This window comes from Magnolia sinica, chromosome 4, assembly GCF_029962835.1.
Source record: "Magnolia sinica isolate HGM2019 chromosome 4, MsV1, whole genome shotgun sequence".
Lineage (NCBI taxonomy): Eukaryota > Viridiplantae > Streptophyta > Magnoliopsida > Magnoliales > Magnoliaceae > Magnolia > Magnolia sinica.
In genome coordinates this window covers 96,622,501-96,643,190 of record NC_080576.1, presented here as the reverse complement: position 1 = coordinate 96,643,190, position 20,690 = coordinate 96,622,501, and the positions used below count along the sequence as shown (strand labels likewise).

General features: G+C 38.5%; 1 protein-coding gene and 1 long non-coding RNA gene across 5 annotated transcripts; both read left to right on the top strand.

The window, feature by feature from the left end:
• Positions 1-4,836: 4,836 nt before the first annotated feature.
• On the top strand, positions 4,837-8,627 carry LOC131243438 (uncharacterized). 4 transcript variants are annotated; one of them, XR_009170068.1, is made up of 4 exons: positions 4,837-6,239; positions 6,999-7,075; positions 7,150-7,197; positions 7,749-8,627. It is a non-coding gene; the product is annotated as an uncharacterized LOC131243438 (long non-coding RNA). The 4 variants fall into 4 exon arrangements; XR_009170069.1 differs by having other exon boundaries at positions 7,630-7,750; XR_009170067.1 differs by lacking the exon at positions 7,749-8,627 and adding an exon at positions 7,362-7,483.
• Positions 8,628-9,674: 1,047 nt separating this feature from the next.
• LOC131244225 (serine/threonine-protein kinase BLUS1-like) lies at positions 9,675-12,422 on the top strand. The gene is made up of 4 exons (XM_058243868.1): positions 9,675-9,769; positions 9,938-10,031; positions 10,508-10,561; positions 11,280-12,422. Exons 1-4 carry the CDS (start codon positions 9,675-9,677, stop codon positions 11,913-11,915), a joined length of 879 nt encoding a protein of 292 aa, XP_058099851.1. The 3' UTR covers positions 11,916-12,422.
• The last annotated feature ends 8,268 nt before the right edge of the window (positions 12,423-20,690 follow it).

Sequence of the window (20,690 nt, the reverse complement as noted above, 5' to 3'; positions counted from 1 at the left end):
TATAGACAGCTGTAATCGAAGTTTATCAGCTCCCTCGCTCATCTTAGCAAGGTCTTTATCACACAGTTCATTGGTGGGAAGGATAAAAGGAAACCAATAACACATATTCTCACAATCACCCAAAATGGAAGATGAGCTGCTAAAAGACTACATCATCCGCTTAAACCAGGAGGCGGTACAAGTGGATGACTACTCCGACCAGATAGCTCTGACCGCCATGGTATCCGGTTTAAGATTCCCCCCCCCCAAGAAGTACTCAAACGTGAGCCCAGAAGTACTCAAACGCGAAAGAGCCCTTCGGCTCACGAAAAGCATCTCAAAGCTCAGGCAACTTGGCCAACAAGAGAAAGCACAAGGAGGAAAGGGAGCTACCCACAGTCGATAGCAAGAAGAGAAAGGAGGATGATAAAAAAAGGAGGATGATCAGAGTAGAGGCCAACGCCCAAGTCGACATCCGGAGAACCAGTTCTGTTCATATACCCTACTGAATGCGACTCTTAAGTAGGTGCTCATGGAGATACGTGGCAAAAGGATCCTGAAATGGTCGAGCGGGATGAAGGCCGACGCCAACAAGAGGGACAAGAGGAAATACAACCAATTTTATCGCAACCATGGCCACACCACCGTTGAATGTTTCAACCTCAAGAAGGAGATCGAATCTCTCATTTGGGGCGAGCATCTACGGGAGTACGTCCACGAAAGGAGGGATGACTGACAAGATAAACGGGATGAGTGATAAGTACATAAAAACAATAACGAAGCGACTGGCGAGATACTATATTCAAAGAGACGACTGGAGGTGGGGACTCGAACAGAGCACGCATGGCTCATGCCTGAAACATCAACAGCAGTAGTATGAGACACCATGTATACTTCACTAGTAAGGATGCAAAAGAGAAAAAGGTAGACCCCTGTAGTTTAAACTTCATCGAGGAAGATGCCCAAGGAATCCACTACCCAGATGACGATGGTAGGGATGGCGACAATAACTTGCTTTTTGCATTCTCATCAAGTTATGGCTTTGGATCCAATTCTTGAGCAGATATTAAGGCGATCTGGGAGGGCCTATCCCACTGTGCGGCCTTGGGTTATCCTAAAGTGGAGATTGAGAGTGATTCTAAAGCCGTGGTATGAATCCTCCAGACGAACTTGCCTCTTGCTTAGTCCATGACATACTGGTGGACTAGGATCAAGAGGCTCTTAGAGGATTTTGAGGTTTCCTTCTCCGGCCCACATCCCCTGGGAAGCAAATGTAGTGCCAGATGATTTGGCTAGGAAGGGAAGTGTGGGCCAGCTTCGATGAGCTTCCCTAGATTACCAAAGGGCTGCTTTTCCTAGATAAGGTGAGGCTGTGAAATTTGAGGGAAATTCATTCAGTCCATTGCATTGGTCGGGTCAACAAAAGTCATGGACTAAAAAATTGAGATAGATCCATAACTTTGGTGATTAGAAACAAAATCAACAAAAACAAGGGTTTAGATTACTTTAGGCAACGTTTGAGATGAAGGATTAGTTTGGTTTGACATTGGATGGTGAGAGATTAATAAGCTTAAGAAGAGTGTATCTAATAATTTAGATTGTTAAATGGGTGTGTACATGACAGATGGACTTGTATACAATTGGATGGAAGGATATCGAAATTGGTTTATGGTGATCAGGCGATCAAATGGTGAAGTGAACAGTTGGATATCTATCTCTAGTGTTTTATAACTAATTCAATGGTTGGTTTGATAGGCAGTCAAGTGTACATAACTATAATATATCTTGAGTGGTGCCATGAGGTATACAATGGTATAAGGGCCTGTTTGATTTTTCAATGCAAGTGTAAATACCCAGTAAATGGGTAATTATGAGTAACACTTTCACCTGTTTGGAAAATTTTGAGAATTCCCGCTTTGGAAATCAGTTCAAAAGTGCTAGTTAAAATTTTTGGACCTCATGGTGAGGTACATGACATATCTGTTCCATCCATCCATTTTACCACAACATTTTGAGACATGAGCCAAAAAATTATCTAGATCCAACACTTAAGTGGCCCACACCAAAAGAAACAGTAGCCTTTAAAAAATTTTAACGGCAAGTGTTTGATTCTTTTTTTTCTATAGCATGGTCCACTAGAGCTTCGGATATGCCTCATTTTTTGGCTCATGCCATAAATTCATATAACATAATGAATGAATGGTGTGGATAAGTGACATGCATCACAGTGAGACTCATAATTATTTTGCAGCATTCACAATTTTTGCATCCAAAAAGTTAGCGGTTAAATCAAATATAAGGAAGAGTGTGGTAAATACCTAAGGAAATAATCATTATGCATTTATCACCTAATTAGAAAATCAAACAAACCCTAAGTGTGTGTATGAGCACAGTTTCATGGGTCCTTTTTTGAAAAATACGAATTAGAAATTTAGAATGTACACTTCACTACAAAAAAATTGAGCAAATGACTTTGAAAGTTTTTGGTTAGGTATATAAATTATAGCAAGTATGTTACAAATTTAATACGTAGCTAAAATTTACCTTTTAGAGATTAATGATGCTCAAGAGGCTCCATGGCCCGTTGGAATATATGTATTTTATTTAAGTTATCCATCAATTTTGATATATAATTTCAGTAGATAATTTAAAAAAGTAAAATTGAAGGTCTAATTGGCCACACTACAAGAAATAATTAAAAATAAATTTCTATCATTAATATATTATATGGTCCACTTACAACTTAGATTTGATTTTTTTTTAAATCAACTGTTAAAATAATCTGGTAAAATGAATGGACGGAGTGGATAAATAACATATATCATGGTGGCCCCACGAGTGCTAAAAGTAAGCAGTGAAGGTGCCGTCCGTCACCCGCGAAACCCAAACCGTCCACGCAAGTTCTCCCGCGCGCGCCTAACTCCCAAAACCAAAACCCAACAACCCCCAACCCCCCTCCCCGCGCCTATCTCCCAAAACCAAAACCCAAACCACGACCCCTCCCCCACAACACTCCCCCCCCTCTCTCTCTCTCTCTCTCTCGCACTCAGCCTCTCCCTTTCCCTCGCCATCTCTCCATCTCCCACGCTTCCTCACCCTCTCTCTCTCTCTCTCGCACTCAGCCTTTCCCTTTCCCTCGCCCTCTCTCGATCTCTCTGTCTCTTGGCCTCATTCCCCTCTGTTTCCCAACCTCTCTCTCTCTCTCGCTAGGGTTTTGAAAACCCCCTTTCGCTGCAAACCCACCATTGATTTGTGAGCAGACCCTGTGCCAGGGTTTTCGAAACCCCTTTATCCAACCCTCGTCACCGTCTCGGTTCATCCACCAGCCGCAGCTTTCGTCCGATTGCAATTTCTTCTTTGCTCAGGTGCGTTGATACATCCGGACTTTATCCAACTCCATGAATCAACCCTTAAAGCCATGCAGGGCAAAATGGTCCGTATTTTTAGGGATTTTCCAGTTTTTATGGTATTTTTTAGGATTGAAAGTTGTTTTTGGAACTAGATTTAGGGGTTTTTGTGCCAAAATGGTATGAGGAGGGGTTTAGGGACTTGGAGATTTGATTCTCATCCGTTGATTTGATTCCATTTCTTAGGTTTTCGGGAGGAAAAGGAAATGTCCCTTCTTTGAGGAATGAAAACCGATATCATCACTGCTATGGGCTTCCACAAACGAGGGGAACCATTGAGAGGAAATCAATTTCTTTTTCCTGGTGAATCTTGTTCTCCACCAATCTGAACAGGCCCTGAAGTGATGCCTGTGGATCTATTGTTTGAGAATCGCTTATGAGACTTGTTTGATTTTGTTTCAGAAAGATATTGTTGTTTATCTTTGGTGGCAGCTCGTATTTTTGTCATATTTGGTGGTAGTTTGTAGATTTCTCATTGTTTTATTTCTAAACAGCCCTTGTAGACCTCAATTAGCATTTAATTTACATTAATAATACAAGGAGTTATTTGATACTCCAGCAATCTATGACTCTTGATGATTGGAATTTTAGAGTGTTTCCCGGATTGGAATAGGAAAAATTGTGGATCCCATTGTTTGTCTTTCAAATTCTAATTTTATCTTTGGAATTTCTGTTTCTATGGTCGGTTGACCTGGTAAGCTCTTTATTCTGTAGCTCTATACCATGTCTCTCGTTTGGAAAAGCATTCAATGTAGAATCCTTGGCCCTCATTCGGCAGTGGAGTCTAGTGCTAATTTAGTTATAGTTTCAAATTGGTATTTACATAAAGAGTATAAATGCTAAATGCCATGACTTCCTATACATTTTTCTGCACACAAATTCCCACGGGAAACGTGGCAAATTTTTTTACATGATCGGGACCATCCATTCTGCATTCCACACTGTAATGGGCCATGACCAAAGATCAGTCCAATTGGACAGTCCTAGCTGCTTGATTTGAGGAAAAAAAGGCAGGTCCTTGGGCCCTGTTCTGATTGAGCATTTAGGATGGTCTGATAGGCCTGATTTTATAAACCATGCTCATGTATGGTGATATTGTACAAGTCTGCCATACATTCTTGTGGCAAGTTGTGTGTAAAAATGTGTACATGTCTGATAGGCCTGATTTTTAATTCATCAATATCTATTTTGGGTTTTCTTTTCATTTTCTATTGATTTGTATTCTGGGTTTCCTTTCAATTTCTATCTAATCAATTTTTGGGTTTTGATTAATATCAGTTTCTTGGGTCTTCATCAATACCTGCTTTGGGTTTTCTTTTGATTCCCTCAATCATCAATAGAAATCAAGCAACAATAACTTGTAATCTTATTTTCTCAATGCAGAAATCCAATGAGAATGCTGGTCAAATGCAGAGGTCTAATGGGAAAAGCATCACTGGCATATGTGAACAGCTCATGAATTTCTTTATTTTAAACTTAGTTTTATAAGTTTATGATTTGTGATTTGAATTCTGCATTTGGATGTCTTTAAATGGTTGTTTCATGAAATGGAGAGTCACTAGTGGTGTTTATGATAATTGCATATTGGGCTCTGTTATGGATCATATATGGTCATCTAAATTCTTTATTTTTCCTTTTTGATTAACTGTTTTTCTGCTTAGCATCCATTGGTGTCACGGCTTCCTTTCTGATGAGTGTTGCAGAGAAAAACTTTGATACTTTTGTAGAGTGTAATGGATGATAGGCAGGCACTTAGAAATTGCATACGTGGCATACAAGTATCCATTTTCAAAGGTCAGGATTATTCGACCAATCTGATTGTAGGATGTGACTTATTGACTGTCAGTTCCACAATTTAGTTAGTTTAATTTGACTTAATAATTAATATATGCCATAGACAAGGTGATGGGGGTGTTGCCTTTTAAAGAAGCATGTTTTCTGGTAATGTTAGTTGCCTCTCCTATTAAATGAGAGTCTAAGATGTTGGGAGGATCCATAAAAAATTATATTTTTGGAAACTGAGTTCCTGACTTTTGTTTTATGCCAGAAATCTTGACAATGTAGCCTAACTGGTGGAAAAATCTGATCAAGCACACAATTGTGGCTGAGTATGGACGGACAGGGACAACGCTCTCCACATGTGTGGAATTAGCAAACCTCCTAAATGCATATTGTTGCATTTATAGTTCTGTAAAATTTTCAATTAATTTTTATATAGAAATCTACATGCTAATTGTTTGAAGAAATGCTTTAATTCCTTCCATGAGAGGCGATCTTCAATTTTGTAGGCTAGAATAGTGTATTGAGCTGATATGTCTATTCCATCCAAGCAGGAGTTATGCCTTGGTGATCCAAACTGTTGATGTTATGTGATGTATTTCTTTGTTTCCTTTGATTTTGGTTATCTGAGGTTGGGCATTGTTGTATGAAAAGAAAAAAAAAAACCTTGACAATGTTGGGATCGGGATCATTAGAAACACCGATTGTAGGGCTTTCTTCTTGTAGAGTTTGGGCTGGGTACTGTATTTGAGTGCAAATGATAGGTGGGGCCCTTGCTTCTTGTGAGACCCTGCCTGAATGTTTGTATCTACCTCCTTTGTAATATAACTACTGATTGAATTAAAAAAAAAAACTATTGATTTCTCATTTTTGTCTTTTCTTTTGTATGAATAGGATACAGTGAACTTGGTTTGGTCTTTGTTGTTGTTTCATTTAGCTTGTTTGGAATCAAAGATGATGAGATTATGTTGTTGTTTTGAAGTTTTGAAAGTTCTGAAATCTGAGGAAATCATTGTTGGTGTGGAGTGAACTGGAGTGTTTACTGACAATGACAAGGCTGCTGCCCATTTGAAGGTATTCTAATTTCTATTAACTCCGTTTCCCTTCGTTCAATATAAAAGTGATGACTTGTGCAGGCACTGGTTTATTTTATTGTTGAATCTGAAATTTTTATATGAATTGATCTATCAGGGCAAGCACTAGCAATGGTAAGAGAAGCGCCATTATTAATTCTGGTCATTCAGGTGCCCCATTTTTTATTTTTTATTTGGTAAATAAGATAACAGTGGAGATCAATTATTCAATCATTCCCTCCAGCTCATACTGCCGAATTCAATTCATTCCCAAGAAAAAGAACTCAGTTGCCTTTGCTTTTGAGTTTCATGTGCAGTAGCTGCAAGAAATTTATTGAGTTATCAACAAATAAAATTTGAGTGGTTGTGGTAGTAACTATAGATTTGCCATTAAACATATGTTATAGGATTAACTACATATATATATTTTTTTCAACCTTAGTACAATGATAATTGCAATTTGATTTGATAATGCATCCAAAAGCACCCTCAGTGTATTCTTAGGAAGATTAACCATGGGTCTTATTATGTACATGATTGTTGTGGCCACAAGATTTCTTCTGTGGTATTTTCCTTAGACTTTAATCAGAATTGCATGTGTGTCATTTAAACCATTGATCTTTTTCTTTCAATAAGTTGTTCCTTCAGTAATTTATTTAATTTCATAGCCGATGGTCTTAAAATCCTGTTGCAAATTATTCAAGTCTTTTCCTGTTGTATCTAATTCCAAGTTCCTGACTAACATCATGTTTTAATGCAGGAAATGGTTTGTTTATGTTTAAAGTGGCTAGGAGATGTATCGGTATGAATTTTCTTGGGCTGGAAATAAATAAGAAGGTAAATATTTCTTTTTTTTCTTTTTAATTGGTGAAAGCAACTTCCATGCTTCCAAAAATTTCGATCTGGTGCAGCTTGTGAAACGATGTCTAGATTTTGTTCAACAACAAGGCTTGAAGAATGTGAGTGCTCTTCTTTTAAACATGGTTAATATGGATCTTTTTACTAGATGTAACATATACTTCTCTATTACTTCTCTGTGTTTTCTTTCTACTCCGGTACATTGTACTTTCATAAAAGATGCATGTTGAGACTGAACTCTAATCCAGCCTCAATGATAAAAAAGATTGCTGGATTGATAAGCGTTTTCTAGCATTGGGAATAGAGAATCCTGATGTCTATTTCTCTGAAAGGGTATTTTTCTCATCATTTATGCTTCCTTAGAATTGATTCTTAGTTACCATTGTATGTATTTCATTTTTAACCACCCAGTCAATGTCCACGAATTCATTGGTCAGATAATCAAAATAATCTTTTTTTTTTCTCTGGTTAATGATACAACTGAACTGGAATATTTTATTTGGATAGTTTAATTTGAATTTCTTGTATGCCAGGTATTCGATTTTTAAGAAATTTGAAAGTGCTTGTATACCATCCATCACGCTTTGTCAGAGTATTGAAGTTCTTCTCTTGTACAATTTTTACGTAGCTAAAAAAAGACGCAATGATGCAGGTCACAGGCAATGGCAGATAATCAAAAGACGCAATGAATATGACCCTTTTTTTCTTCTTCAAAGTGTCTGTGTATCAACTGGTGATGGCAGCCCTATTTCAGCAAAGAAATGCCTATCATTTTTTATTTTTTTATTATAACCAAAACACCAAAAACTAATTCAACCCATGTTAGAAATAAACACCTGTGAGCAAATCCAACACAAATGCAACCATTTTACCATGTTTATTCCAAACAAAACCTAAGATAACCAACCATTCTAAACTAATTCAACCCCAATTACTCGAATGCAGCCAATGTCTTTCAACCTTCCGACAACTTTGAATGCATTAGCAAAATATACATCCACTTCCACCTCCAGCTGCCAAATAGACCTATATATGGAAGTGAAATTCTACATAAATTCCTCAATATATACTGATCATAGGAGGAACATTTTAAAACAAAAGAAGAAATGGTTCAGGTTTCTGTACATAATAATCTAAACCCTAGTTGTTGGGCCTATACATACCTTTGTAATATTGATTTATATCACTCAACTGGTTAGACCAAAACTCCTACCTTAATAAGATAATATATTATTAGGCAAAAAATGAAAAGAAAAAAAGAGTTATGGAGCTTAGACATCAAAAATATAAAACTCACGTTCATTTACAACTAGGCATATTGTTTGGATGGTTTGAATTTGAATACATGTATGACACAATAACACGGTTACCATGCTTGATAAATGGATTCCATAGCGGGCCCTACACATTGTGAAATTGTTTGGATTAAATGGGGACTGTTTAGACTAGATGGGCCCCTACATGTTGCATTGTTGGAATTATTTGGATCAAATTACACCGTTTAAATATCATGAGGGACCTATAAAAATCAAGGGGTGGATATCTCTCTTCCAACAATTTTCTTTAGTGTGGCCCACCAGAATCACAGGTCAGCCTTTTTTTTATTATTTATTTTTAATCTAATGGCTGGAGTGAATGTTGCATGAATATCGCAGTGGGCCTCGTCAAAATCAACAGCAGCATCCCCTCCATTTTTTAAAACTACAAAACTATGTACAAGTGGAGAGCCGGAACTTGGCAGGGCCCACGATGATGTGCATGCAAATTTCACTGTGACAATTAGATGTGTAATTCCATTTCACGTGTAACAATTACTGTAGTCACCCGCCAACTTGCATGAGAAAAGTGATAAAAGGTATACACACACACACACACACACACACACACACATCTAAACGTACCCAACCCAAAAGATCATCTTACCGTAAAATCACTATCTTCATCATTATCTTGTGATCTTAGTCAATTCGTCCGCTTTTGGTAGGCGGTGACGTCCTGTCATGTTTGTTATCTTGATGAGTGACGTTCTCATCATCACTATCAGTAGTGAAAATAGGTTCCAACAACAATAGATCTTTATTGAAATTCGATTCATTAATCCTCATAGTCTCGACATGCAGTGTTGTCCCGTCGTCATCTTCGTTTTCATCATCTCCTTCAATTGATGCTCCTGACTACTCGACCATTTTCTCAATATCTAGTACACAACCCAGAAGCATGTGCTGGATGAGAAAATCAGAAGGCTTAGAATTCTTGAAGGGATGAGCTCCTGACAACTCGACCATTTTCTCAATATCTAGCACACGACCTAGAAGTATGTGCTAGATGAGAAAATCGGAAGGCTTAGAATTCTTGAAGGGATGAGCTCCTGACGACTCGACCATTTTCTCAATATCTAGTACACGACCTAGAAGCATGTGCTAGATGAGAAAATCGGAAGGCTTAGAATTCTTGAAGGGATGGTCGAGCAAGGCCTCAGTGGTTAGCCTCTTCAACGGATCTTGTGCTAGGCAAGAACCAACTAAATCTTTGAAAGCCTTGGAGAAATTTGTTTCGGTGCTTCCGTTGTCTTCGTGACATGCAAGACTCAAATGGTTTGGGATTCTCATCCCCAATGCTTGAGAGGGCGAGCGGTGGGAGAGCGGCGGACAGCTATGTGTCAGCTTCAATGCAGTGATGTCGAAAATCCATATGTCTAACATGATGTCGTAAGACATAAACCTGTCTTCAATCGTTGAGTGTTAACTTCTGGTGCCATCCAGTACGACATCCCATTGGGGTCGTTGAATGATGAGAGAGACGATAAAGAGTATGATGATATTTCTTAGTAATGGGCTGCAGATTTGCCAAAATAGGCAAGCTTGACAGAGCCATTGGAATCAAAGAAGATGTTACTTGCCTTGATATCATAGTGGACAACGTCCTTGCTGTGGAGGTAGGAGAAGGCACGTAGGGTTTCTTTTAAGATAATAGAAATGCATGTCTCAGGAAGGCCTTTAGGAAAAGAGGAGGAGATAGAGTGAAGTGAGGACATGAATAACATAACCACCCAGATTTTGTTATCGACTCTGAAGGAGCAGTGGGGTTTTACGAGGTTGGTGTGGGAGAGGTAGCCAATCGTCCAAGAACATAAATCGATATCCTCCTTCTTGTCTGTGATTTCTCCATTGAAGGCCTTGATCGCGACCACTGATTTGAGATTCGAGCAGGTGGCCTTGTAGACGATGGTGCTGACACTAGAGCTGATTTGTTGGAGGATAAGATAACCGTTACGGTTGGAGAGGATAAGCCATGGAGGAGTTCTTGGTTCTTGTGTTGTTAGAGAGAGAGAGAGAGAGAGAGAGAGAGAGAGAGAGAGAGGGATTTAGTATCTTGTGTTCTTGATTCTTGATTTTTGGTTGTTTGATCTAGAAAGAGATTTGGGGAAGAGAAGAAGATACAGGAAGGGAAGACGTTTATAGCGTGGTTTTTTTTTTTTTTTTTTTGGTTACATGGACATGCGGGCTTCTTTTTATATACGTGCGAGAGATAGTTAAACTGGTTAGTTTTGCGCTGTTAAACAGGTTATATCTGTGATAGCTAGTCCTTGCCAGTTATTTTCTAGCGACGGTCTGCCCGAATGTATGGTTTTATGATATTCTCTAAGAATAATTTTTCTTTAAAAAAAAATAAAAATAAATAAAAGGTTCGTTTTGCCTGTGTTGCGACATTGGATTGCCACCATTTGTCGCTGATTTTGGGCCTCTTGTTGAGATAGTCGAATAATTTTAACCATTGCTAGTCCATCTGTTTACACCCATTTTTAGCTAACCGACGTGTACCAATAAAAAGCTGCCATATGTCATCACTATGGGTTCAATGCTTTTGAAAATATCTTTTGTCACAATGCCTTTGGCGACTTTCGTTATTAACTTGTGGCACGTAATCATACATATGCATTTAGAGGAATGAGGATCGTAATGCTTATTGTTTTTAATACATTTTATGACTAGGATGAGGATCTTAGTGCTTTAGATCCTCCTTTGGGCTTTGTTTCTAAAAGAAAAAAAAATGAAACCTCAGATGACACGTGACCTTAAATCCCTCTCTTTCTAACTCTCTCTCTCTCTCTAACAACACAAGAACCGACAACTCCTTCATGGCCTATTCTCTCAACTGCAACGATTATCTTATCTTCCAACAGATCAGCGCTGGCGTTAACACCATCGTTTACAAGGCCACCTGCTCGAATCTCAAATCGGTGGTCGCGATCAAGGCCTTCAATGGAAAGATCACAGACAAGAAGGAAGATATCAATTTATGTTCTTGGACGATTGACTACCTCTTTCATACCAACCTCCTAAAACCCAACTGTTCCTTTGGAGTCGATAACAAAATTTGGGTGGTTATGCCATTCATGTCCTATGACTCACTTCGCTCCATCTCCTCTTCTTTTCCTAAGGGCATTTCTGAGACATACATCTCTATTATCTTAAAAGAAACCCTACGTGCGCTTTCCTACCTCCACAGTGAGGGCGTTGTCCACCATGATATCAAGGCAGGTAATATCTTCTTTGATTCCAATGGCTCTGTCAAGCTTGCCTATTTTGGCGAATCTGCAGCCCATTATCAAGAGATATCATCTTACTCCGTATCGTCTCTCTCGTCATTCAACGACCTCAATGGGATGCCGTACTGGATGACACCAGAAGTTATATTCTCAACGGTTGAAGACAGGTTCATGTCTAATGACGTCATGTCGGACATATGGATTTTCAGCATCACTGCATTGGAGCTGGCACATGGCTGTCCGCTGCTCTCCCATCGCCCGCCCTCTTAAGCATTGGGGATGAGAATCCCAAACCATCTGAGTTTTGCATATCACGAGGATGACGGAAGCATCAGAAAAGATTTTTTCCAGGCTTTCAAAGATTTAGTTGGTTCTTGCTTAACACAAGATCTGTTGAAGAGGCTGACCACTGAGGCTTTGCTCGACCATCCCTTCAAGAATTCTAAGCATTCCTATTTTCTTATCTAGCACATGCTTCTGGGTCGTGTGCTAGATATTGAGAAAATGGTCGAGTCATCAAGAACATCAATCGAAGGTGATGATGAAAACAAAGATGACGACGGGACAACGCTGCATGTCAAGACTAGGATGATTAATGGGTGAAATTTTAATGAAGATCTATTGCTGTTGGAACCTATTTTCGCTACTGATAGTGATGATGAGAACGCCACTCATCAAGATGAAGAACATGACAGGATGTCACCGTCTGCCAAGAGCAGACGGATTGACCAAGATCACAAGATGATGATGAAGATGGTGATTTTACGGTAAGATGAACTTTTGGGTTGGGTACGTTTGGATGTAGATCGCAATACACACACACACACACATCTTCTTTTATCACTTCTCTCATGCAAGTTGGCGGGTGACTACAGTACTTTTTCACGTGAAATGGAATTACCCATCTAATTGTCATAGTGAAATTTGCATGCACATCATCATGGGCTCCGCCAAAAAATCAAGTTCCGGCTCTCCACTCGTACATAGTTCTGTAGTTGAAAAAAAAAGGAGGGGATGCTGCTGTTGATTTTGATGGGGCCCACTGCAATGTTCATGCAACATTCACTCCAGCCATTAGATAAAAAAAAATTAGGCTGACCTGTGATTCTGGTGGGCCACACTAAAGAAAACTGTTGGAAGAGAGATATCCACCCCTTGATTTTTACAGGCCCCTCATGATATGTAAACGGCGTAACTTGGTCCAAATAATTCCAACAGTGCAACATGTAGGGGCCCATCTAGTCTAAACAGTCCCTATTTAATCCAAACAGTTTCACAATGTGTAGGGCCCACTATGGATTCCATTTATCAAGTATGGTAACCGAGTTGTTGTGTCATACATGTATTCAGATTCAAACCATCCAAACAATAGGCCTAGTTGTAAATGAAGGTGAGTTTTACATTTTTAATGTCTAAGCTCCATAGCTCTTTTTTCTTTTTCTTTTTTTGCCTAATAATATATTATCTTATAATAATCTAATCAGTTGGGTGATATAAATCAATATTACAAAGGTATGCATAGGCCCAACAACTAGGGTTTAGATTATTATGTACAGGAACCTGAATCATTTCTTCTTTTGTTTAAAGTGTTCTTCCTATGATTAATATATATTGAGGAATTTATGTAGATTTTCACTTCCATATATAGGTCTATTTGGCAGCTGGAGGTGGAAGTGGATGTATATTCTGCTGATGCATTCAAAGTTGCCGGAAGGCTGAAAGACATTGGCTGCATTCGAGTTGTTGGGGTTGAATTAGTTTGGAATGGTTGGTTATCTTAGGTTTTGTTTGGAATAAACGTGGTAAAATGGTTGCATTTGTGTTGGATTTGCTCACGGGTGTTTATTTCTAACATGGGTTGAATTAGTTTTTGGTGTTTTGGTTATAATAAAAAATAAAAAATGATAGGCATTTCTTTGCTGAAATAAGGCTGCCATCGCCAGTTGATACATAGACACTTGAAGAAGAAAAAAAGGGTCATACAATTTTGCCAATGGGACTATTCGATCAATACATATTTTTATGTAACGGCTACAAATTAAATGCATCACATGGTCATATAGCAACAAACAACTGTACACAAATTTGAGGCTAGGATCGATCAAACAATCTGATTTTAGTTTAGGAACCTTACATAGTGACAACTGTTGGAAAAATCTGTTGAAAATACCGAAAAATAAAAAATAAAATAAAGTTAATTATTTTCATTTCATCGGGCTAAATCATGTAAAATTTACGCTGTTCTTAAAGCGTGATTCGCCCCTTTATCAATTATTGATGGATTACAGGCGAATTGCTTTCAGGATAAGACAAGCTTGTCTAGATCTTGTGTGCAACAATCATGAAAGGTCCACTTGTGAATAATTCAATGCAGCAGATCTTCTGGCAGACTTAAACAGATGATGTGTTTATATAGGCACCAGGGAGTGGACTGTTGCTAGGTGACCATAAATGGTTTAGAACTTTTGAAAAATGTTTCTAACCATTGATCATTAATTTGAGCCATTTCTGGTCATCGGATCGAAAGATCTGATCGTTGGATCATCATAGCCCGTCTGTTTGCAAAGTGCATCAACTAGTGCCACTACAGCAACACTGCCCACGCCCGTGCCCGAGCGCCCACGTGTGCGTGCGTTTCAGTGCTACACATTGGAATACACAACCTAATCGTCTCAATCTCCAAAGCTCTAAGTAAGAGTATTATACACACCTCCACACATAAACCAATATTTTTCTCTTTTCAGTTTTTGATGTGGGACAAAGGCATACACCACACTTTTCATTTGAAATTTCTAAAAAGCGTTTTGGCGGCAAAATGAAAATCCCAAAATTTTTGAATATTTTGATTTTTCAAAAAACCACAAATTTCAACAACAACAGGTCCCAAATTTAGTTGATTTAATGTGAGTTTTGGATGCTTCTTCATGCTGGTGGGGCTCATCTAATAAATGGATTGGTTGGGATTATAAACATCCTGAGGACATGGGCGTGAAGATTACCTGTGATGAAAATCAGGACTATCCATTTATTAAATGGGCCATCAACTGAGCAGACCAATTGATGGTTTAACTTGAAGTACAAGTTTGACCGGGAACCAGCCTGATTTCATCGTAGCTGAGCCATTTTGCACGGCTGGGATGTTGGTCGTGCATGACACTGATAGTGAAAGTTAAACTTTTATAGCATAAGAAGTTTGTTTTTTTTTATTTTTTTATTTTTTTATTTTTAAATTTTTTTAGTGAGAGTACAATTACCTATATTTCTAATTGTGTGGTACACCTTAGATTCAGATCTACCTCTTTTTGTGCATGCCTTAAATTGAGTTGTAAAATTGGATGGACGGGATGGATAAAACACATATATCATGGTGGGCCACGTATATTTTTCTGAAACAGATTGCGTACTGAGTAAACTCTGTGAGGTTCACCATGATTTACGTATTTTATCCCTTCCCCTTCCGTTCATCCATTTTACCAGATAATTTTAGTATTTGATCTAAAAACAAAAAGCATATCCAAAGCTTAAATGGGCCACACCACAGGAAACAGTGTGAATTGAGCATCTACCGTCGAAAAATTCTTGGGGGCCATAGAAGTTTTGGATCAAGTTTATATTTGTGTTTTCCCTTCATCCATATCTTTATGATCTTATGAACAGTTTGGATGACAAATCAACATCACTTTGGGGCCTAGAATGGTTTCAACTGTGGAAATCATTATTCTCACTGTTTCTATGATCCACTTTAGCTTTGGATATTACTAAATTTTGGGCTCAACTCCGTAAATGATCAGAAAAAACGAATGGACGGAGTGGATAAAACACATACATTGATGGTGGGCCCAGCTGAGTTTACTCAGATAGATAAAAGCATACTGTGTAACTCAGCACACAATCCGATTTCGTTGAAGACAGAAAAATTCAGTGCCGTTGCTTCTCATTGTGCCACGCTAATAGCTGATGACTCTAGTTAACAAGATAAGCAGGAATTCTCTCTCAAATAGATTGTGTGTCACACAACGTTACTTTTTAATTTTAAACTTAAGAAACTTCTTTGGCCCCACAATCATTTATATTATAGATCCACACTGTCCATAAATATTCAAAGATCATTCTAAAGCATAAGACAAAAAATGAGGCACATCCAAAGCTCAAGTGGACTACGCCACAAAAGCAGCGGTGATTGAACAACCACCGATGGAACCTTCTCAGTGTTCACTAAGAGATCATTTATTTGCCATCTAACCTCTTCATAAGGTCACAAGGAACTGGATGGAAGGAAAACACAACTATCATCTTGATCCTTCTATAGTCTCAAAAAGTTTTCAACAACAAGGACATAATTTCTACTGTTTCGGTCGTGTGACCCACTTGAGCCTTGGATTTACTTGATTTTTGTTTCATTCCATAAGATCGTATGGAAACTAAAAATAAAAATGAATGGACATTGTAAGTATGATACATCAGTAATAATGAGTCTTAAGTAATTAGTTCCACATGTCAACACTTTATGATACATTAGTAACGATGAGTCTCAAGTAAGTTTCATGTGTCAACACCTTTGAGTTTCTTTTCCACCCGTGCATCAGTTTTTTCAAATAATTTCACGTTATTATCTGAAAATACCCATGAAAGTTTTGGATCAAATTGATATTTGTTTTTTTACCTTCATTCAGAATTTTGTGAACTTACCAACAGATTGCATTGTAAATAAAAACTACCGAATCCGCTCCCTGCACCACACAGCAAGCAACTTAATTTCTTGAAGTGTGAAATTTATCGGATGATGTATTTCTTAAATCCACACCGTCCATCTATTTTTCAAATCATTATAAGATACGAATCTAAAAAAAATAAATAATAAGAAGATCAAAAGCTAAAGTGGACCACACCACTGAAGACAGTAGGAAATGATGTTACCCTTGAATAGGTTCTTAGGGCCACACAAGGCTTTGATCAAACTGATATTTGTATTTTAATTTCATTCAGGTAAGTGTGATCTTATGAACAGGTAAGGTGAAAAAAATCTTCACAGTGGTATAGTTTGGATATGCTCTAGAATTATATGGAAAAGCCGTTGGATCTATAAATGTTTCACACCTTAAAAGTTGTGTAGTGTAATTTCACTTTTGGGCTTATGCTCTAAAATTATATGGAAAAACTGATGGATGGCGTCGATCTAGCACAAAAAACATGGTAGGACCCATAAATGTTTCACAAGTTAAAAGTTGTGTAGTGTAATCTCATTTTTGGGCTCATGGTCCAGAATTATAGGGAAAAACTGATGGACGGTGTAGATCTAGCACAAAAAACATGGTAGGACCCATAAATGTTTCACACGGTAAAAGTTGTGTAGTGTAATCTCATTTTTGGGCTCATGCTTTAGAATTATATGGAAAACTGATGGACGGTGTGGATCTAGCACCAAAAACATGGTAGGACCCATAAATGTGTCACACGTTAAAAGTTGTGTAGTGTAATCTCATTTTTGGGCTCATGCTCTAGACTGATGAAGGGAGTAGATCTGGCACAAAAATCATGGCTGGCCCCATAAATGTTTCACACGTTAAAAGTTGTGAAATGTAGTTTGCAATTTATTCAAGGGAGAAATCTGGCGTATCTGGTTAACTGGAAATTTATTAAAGAGAGAAATCCGGCGTATCTGGTTAATTGGAATAATTGGAAATTACGTGGATCAATAAGAAGCGAAGAAATTAGAATTTTCTGTCCCTTCAACACAAACTATAGGACGCGGATTTCCTGAGAAAGGCTTTGGCAGAAGTTCCTGCGACGGGGTGTCCTTACTCTTACTCCGGTGGTAGACTCTTGGGAGTTTCAACACCTGGTTGAGGGATGAGTACCCAAAGGTGGTGAAATCCCACCATGGCGTGAGTGTGTGATGTTTGTGAGAAATCCTCCCCTTCCATTCATTTTTTGAGTTCATTTCAGGACATGATGCCAAAAATGAACAGTATCCAAAGCTCAAGTGGGCCGTACTGTTAAAATCTCCCTGGGTTTGACAGTGATGTTTACAAGCCATCCATTCTGTTAATAACTTCATTCTTACTGGGATGAACTGAAATCACAAATATTAGCAAGATTCAAAACTTCTGTGGCCCACGAATATTTCAACTGTGGACGTTTGATTATCATGTTTTCGGCCCACTTGAGCTCTGGAAACAGTTCATTTTTGGTTTCATGTCCTGAATTGAACTCAAAAAACAGATGGACGGGTAGGATTTCTCACAAACATCACAGTGGGCCCCACCTGGGTTCCCAGCGCAGGAACTTCCTGCCAAAGACTTTCGCAGGAAATCCGCGTCCCAAACTATATATACTGATATACATACGTCTCTCTCTAAAAAAAGAAAAGAAAAAAAAAGAAGCTCTTCCATTTTCAAGAAAGAAAGTTATCTCATTTTCAATGGAAAAGCTACCAGACACTATCATGGTAAACATTCTCTCTAGACTCTCTCTTAAAGCTCTCTTTCAATGTATAGGTGTATGCACAACATGGCGCAACATAGTCCTCCACGATCCTTACTTTGCTAACTTGCACCTAACTCGAGCAAACCAAGTTGATCTCCCTTGCCTTGTCTTGGACACAAGCTCCTTCTTAGATAAGCCATCCAAACTATGTCTCATCGATTTCAATTTCAACGACAGTCAAGATCACACTCTCGATATGATATCGACAGATCCAATCGGCATACACTTTAATTTAGGCTTCGACGTTGGTACCATATTATCTTGCAATGGCTTGTTATGTTTATGTGAGATTCGGACCAATAATCCCATATGTGTATGTAATCCGGTCACCGGAGATTATGTTACATTGCCACAGTCAGCATAAGACATGAATGTTGCTCAATTTATATCTGGATTTAGTTTCGATGCAATAAATAATGAATACAAGGTGATACGTATGAAATATAAAAGAGTAAAGAATTGCTTAAATATCCTACCCGAGGTTGAGGTCTACACACTCGGGTCGGATGTATGGAGAAGTATAGAAAGGGTCCCTTATCTATTAATCCCACATCATAAGAATCATTCAAGACCCGTAAATGTTAATGGTATTCTTCATTGGATGACTATGCGTTTATTCAGGCAGGATTATCCAGAACTGATTGTAGCATGGGATGTGAGGGATGAGAAGTTTCATGTGGTCCCAAAAATGAGGTTCATGCCATAAATTCATATAACATAATGAATGAACGGTGTGGATAAGTGACATGCATCACAGTGAGACTCACAATTATTTTGCAGCATTCACGATTTTTTCATCTAAAATGTTAGCGGTTAAATCAAATATAGGGAAGAGTGTGGTAAATACCTAAGGAAATAATCATTATGCATTTATCACGTAATTGAAAAATCAAACAAACTCTAAGTGTGTGTTTGAGCACAATTTCATAGGTCCTTTTTTGAAAAATACGAATTAGAAATACAGAATGTACACTTCACTACAAAAAAATTGAGCAAATGACTTTGAAAGTTTTTGGTTAGGTATATAAATCATAACAAGTATGCTACAAATTTAATCCGTAGCTAAAATTTACTTTTTAGAGATTAATTATGCTCAAGAGGCTCCATGGCCCGTTTGTATATATGTATTTTATCTAAGTCACCCATTAATTTTGATATATAATTTCAATAGATAATTTAAAAAAGTAAAATTGAAGGTCTAGTTGGCCACACCATAAGAAATAATTAAAAATAAATTTCTATCGTTAATATATTATATGGTCCACTTACAACTTAGATTTGATTTTTTTTTTTTTTGAATCAACTGTTAAAATGATCTGGTAAAATGAATGGACGGAGTGGATAAATAACATATATCATGGTGGCCGCACGAGTGCTAAAAGTAAGCATTGAACGTGCCGTCCGTCACCCGCGAAACCCAAACCGTCCACGCAAGTCTTCCCGCGCGCGCCTAACTCCCAAAACCAAACCCAAACAACCCCCAACCCCCTCCCCGCGCCTATCTCTCAAAACCAAAACCCAAACCACAAACCACCCCCCACAACACCACCACACCCCCTCTCTCTCTCTCTCTCTCGCGCACTCAGCCTCTCCCTTTCCCTCGCCATCTCTCCATCTCCCACGCTTCCTCACCTTCTCTCTCTCGCACTCAGCCTCTCCCTTTCCCTCGCCCTCTCTCGATCTCTCTGTCTCTTGGCCTCATTCCCCTCTGTTTCCCAACCTCTCTCTCTCTCGCTAGGGTTTTGAAAACCCCCTTTCGCTGCAAACCCACCATTGGTTTGCGAGCAGACCCTGTGCCAGGGTTTTCGAAACCCCTTTATCCAACCCTCGTCACTGTCTCGGCTCATCCACCAGCCGCAGCTTTCGTCCGATTGCAATTTCTTCTTTGCTCAGGTGCGTTGATACATCCGGACTTTATCCAACTCCATGAATCAACCCTTAAAGCCATGCAGGGCAAAATGGTCCGTATTTTTAGGGATTTTCCAGTTTTTATGGTATTTTTTAGGATTGAAAGTTGTTTTTGGAACTAGATTTAGGGGTTTTTGTGCCAAAATGGTATGAGGAGGGGTTTAGGGACTTGGAGATTTGATTCTCATCCGTTGATTTGATTCCATTTCTTAGGTTTTCGGGAGGAAAAGGAAATGTCCCTTCTTTGAGGAATGAAAACCGATATCATCACTGCTTTGGGCTTCCACAAACGAGGGGAACCATTGCATAAGAGGAAATCAATTTATTTTTTCTGGTGAATCTTGTTCTCCACCAATCTGAACAGGCCCTGAAGTGATGCCTGTGGATCTATTGTTTGAGAATCGCTTATGAGACTTGTTTGATTTTGTTTCAGAAAGATATTGTTGTTTATCTTTGGTGGCGGCTCGTATTTTTGTCATATTTGGTGGTAGTTTGTAGATTTCTCATTGTTTTATTTCTAAACAGCCCTTGTAGACCTCAATTAGCATTTAATTTACATTAATAATACAAGGAGTTATTTGATACTCCAGCAATCTATGACTCTTGATGATTGGAATTTTAGAGTGTTTCCCGGATTGGAAGAGAAAAAAT

Coding starts and splice junctions, on each gene's coding strand:
- LOC131244225 (XM_058243868.1), top strand. CDS start 9,675: ATGCAAGACTCAAATGGTTTGGGATTCTCATCCCCAATGCTTGAGAGG. Junction 9,770..9,937: donor TATGTGTCAGCTTCAATGCA/GTGATGTCGAAA, acceptor AATGGGCTGCAG/ATTTGCCAAAATAGGCAAGC. Junction 10,032..10,507: donor ACAACGTCCTTGCTGTGGAG/GTAGGAGAAGGC, acceptor TGTTTGATCTAG/AAAGAGATTTGGGGAAGAGA.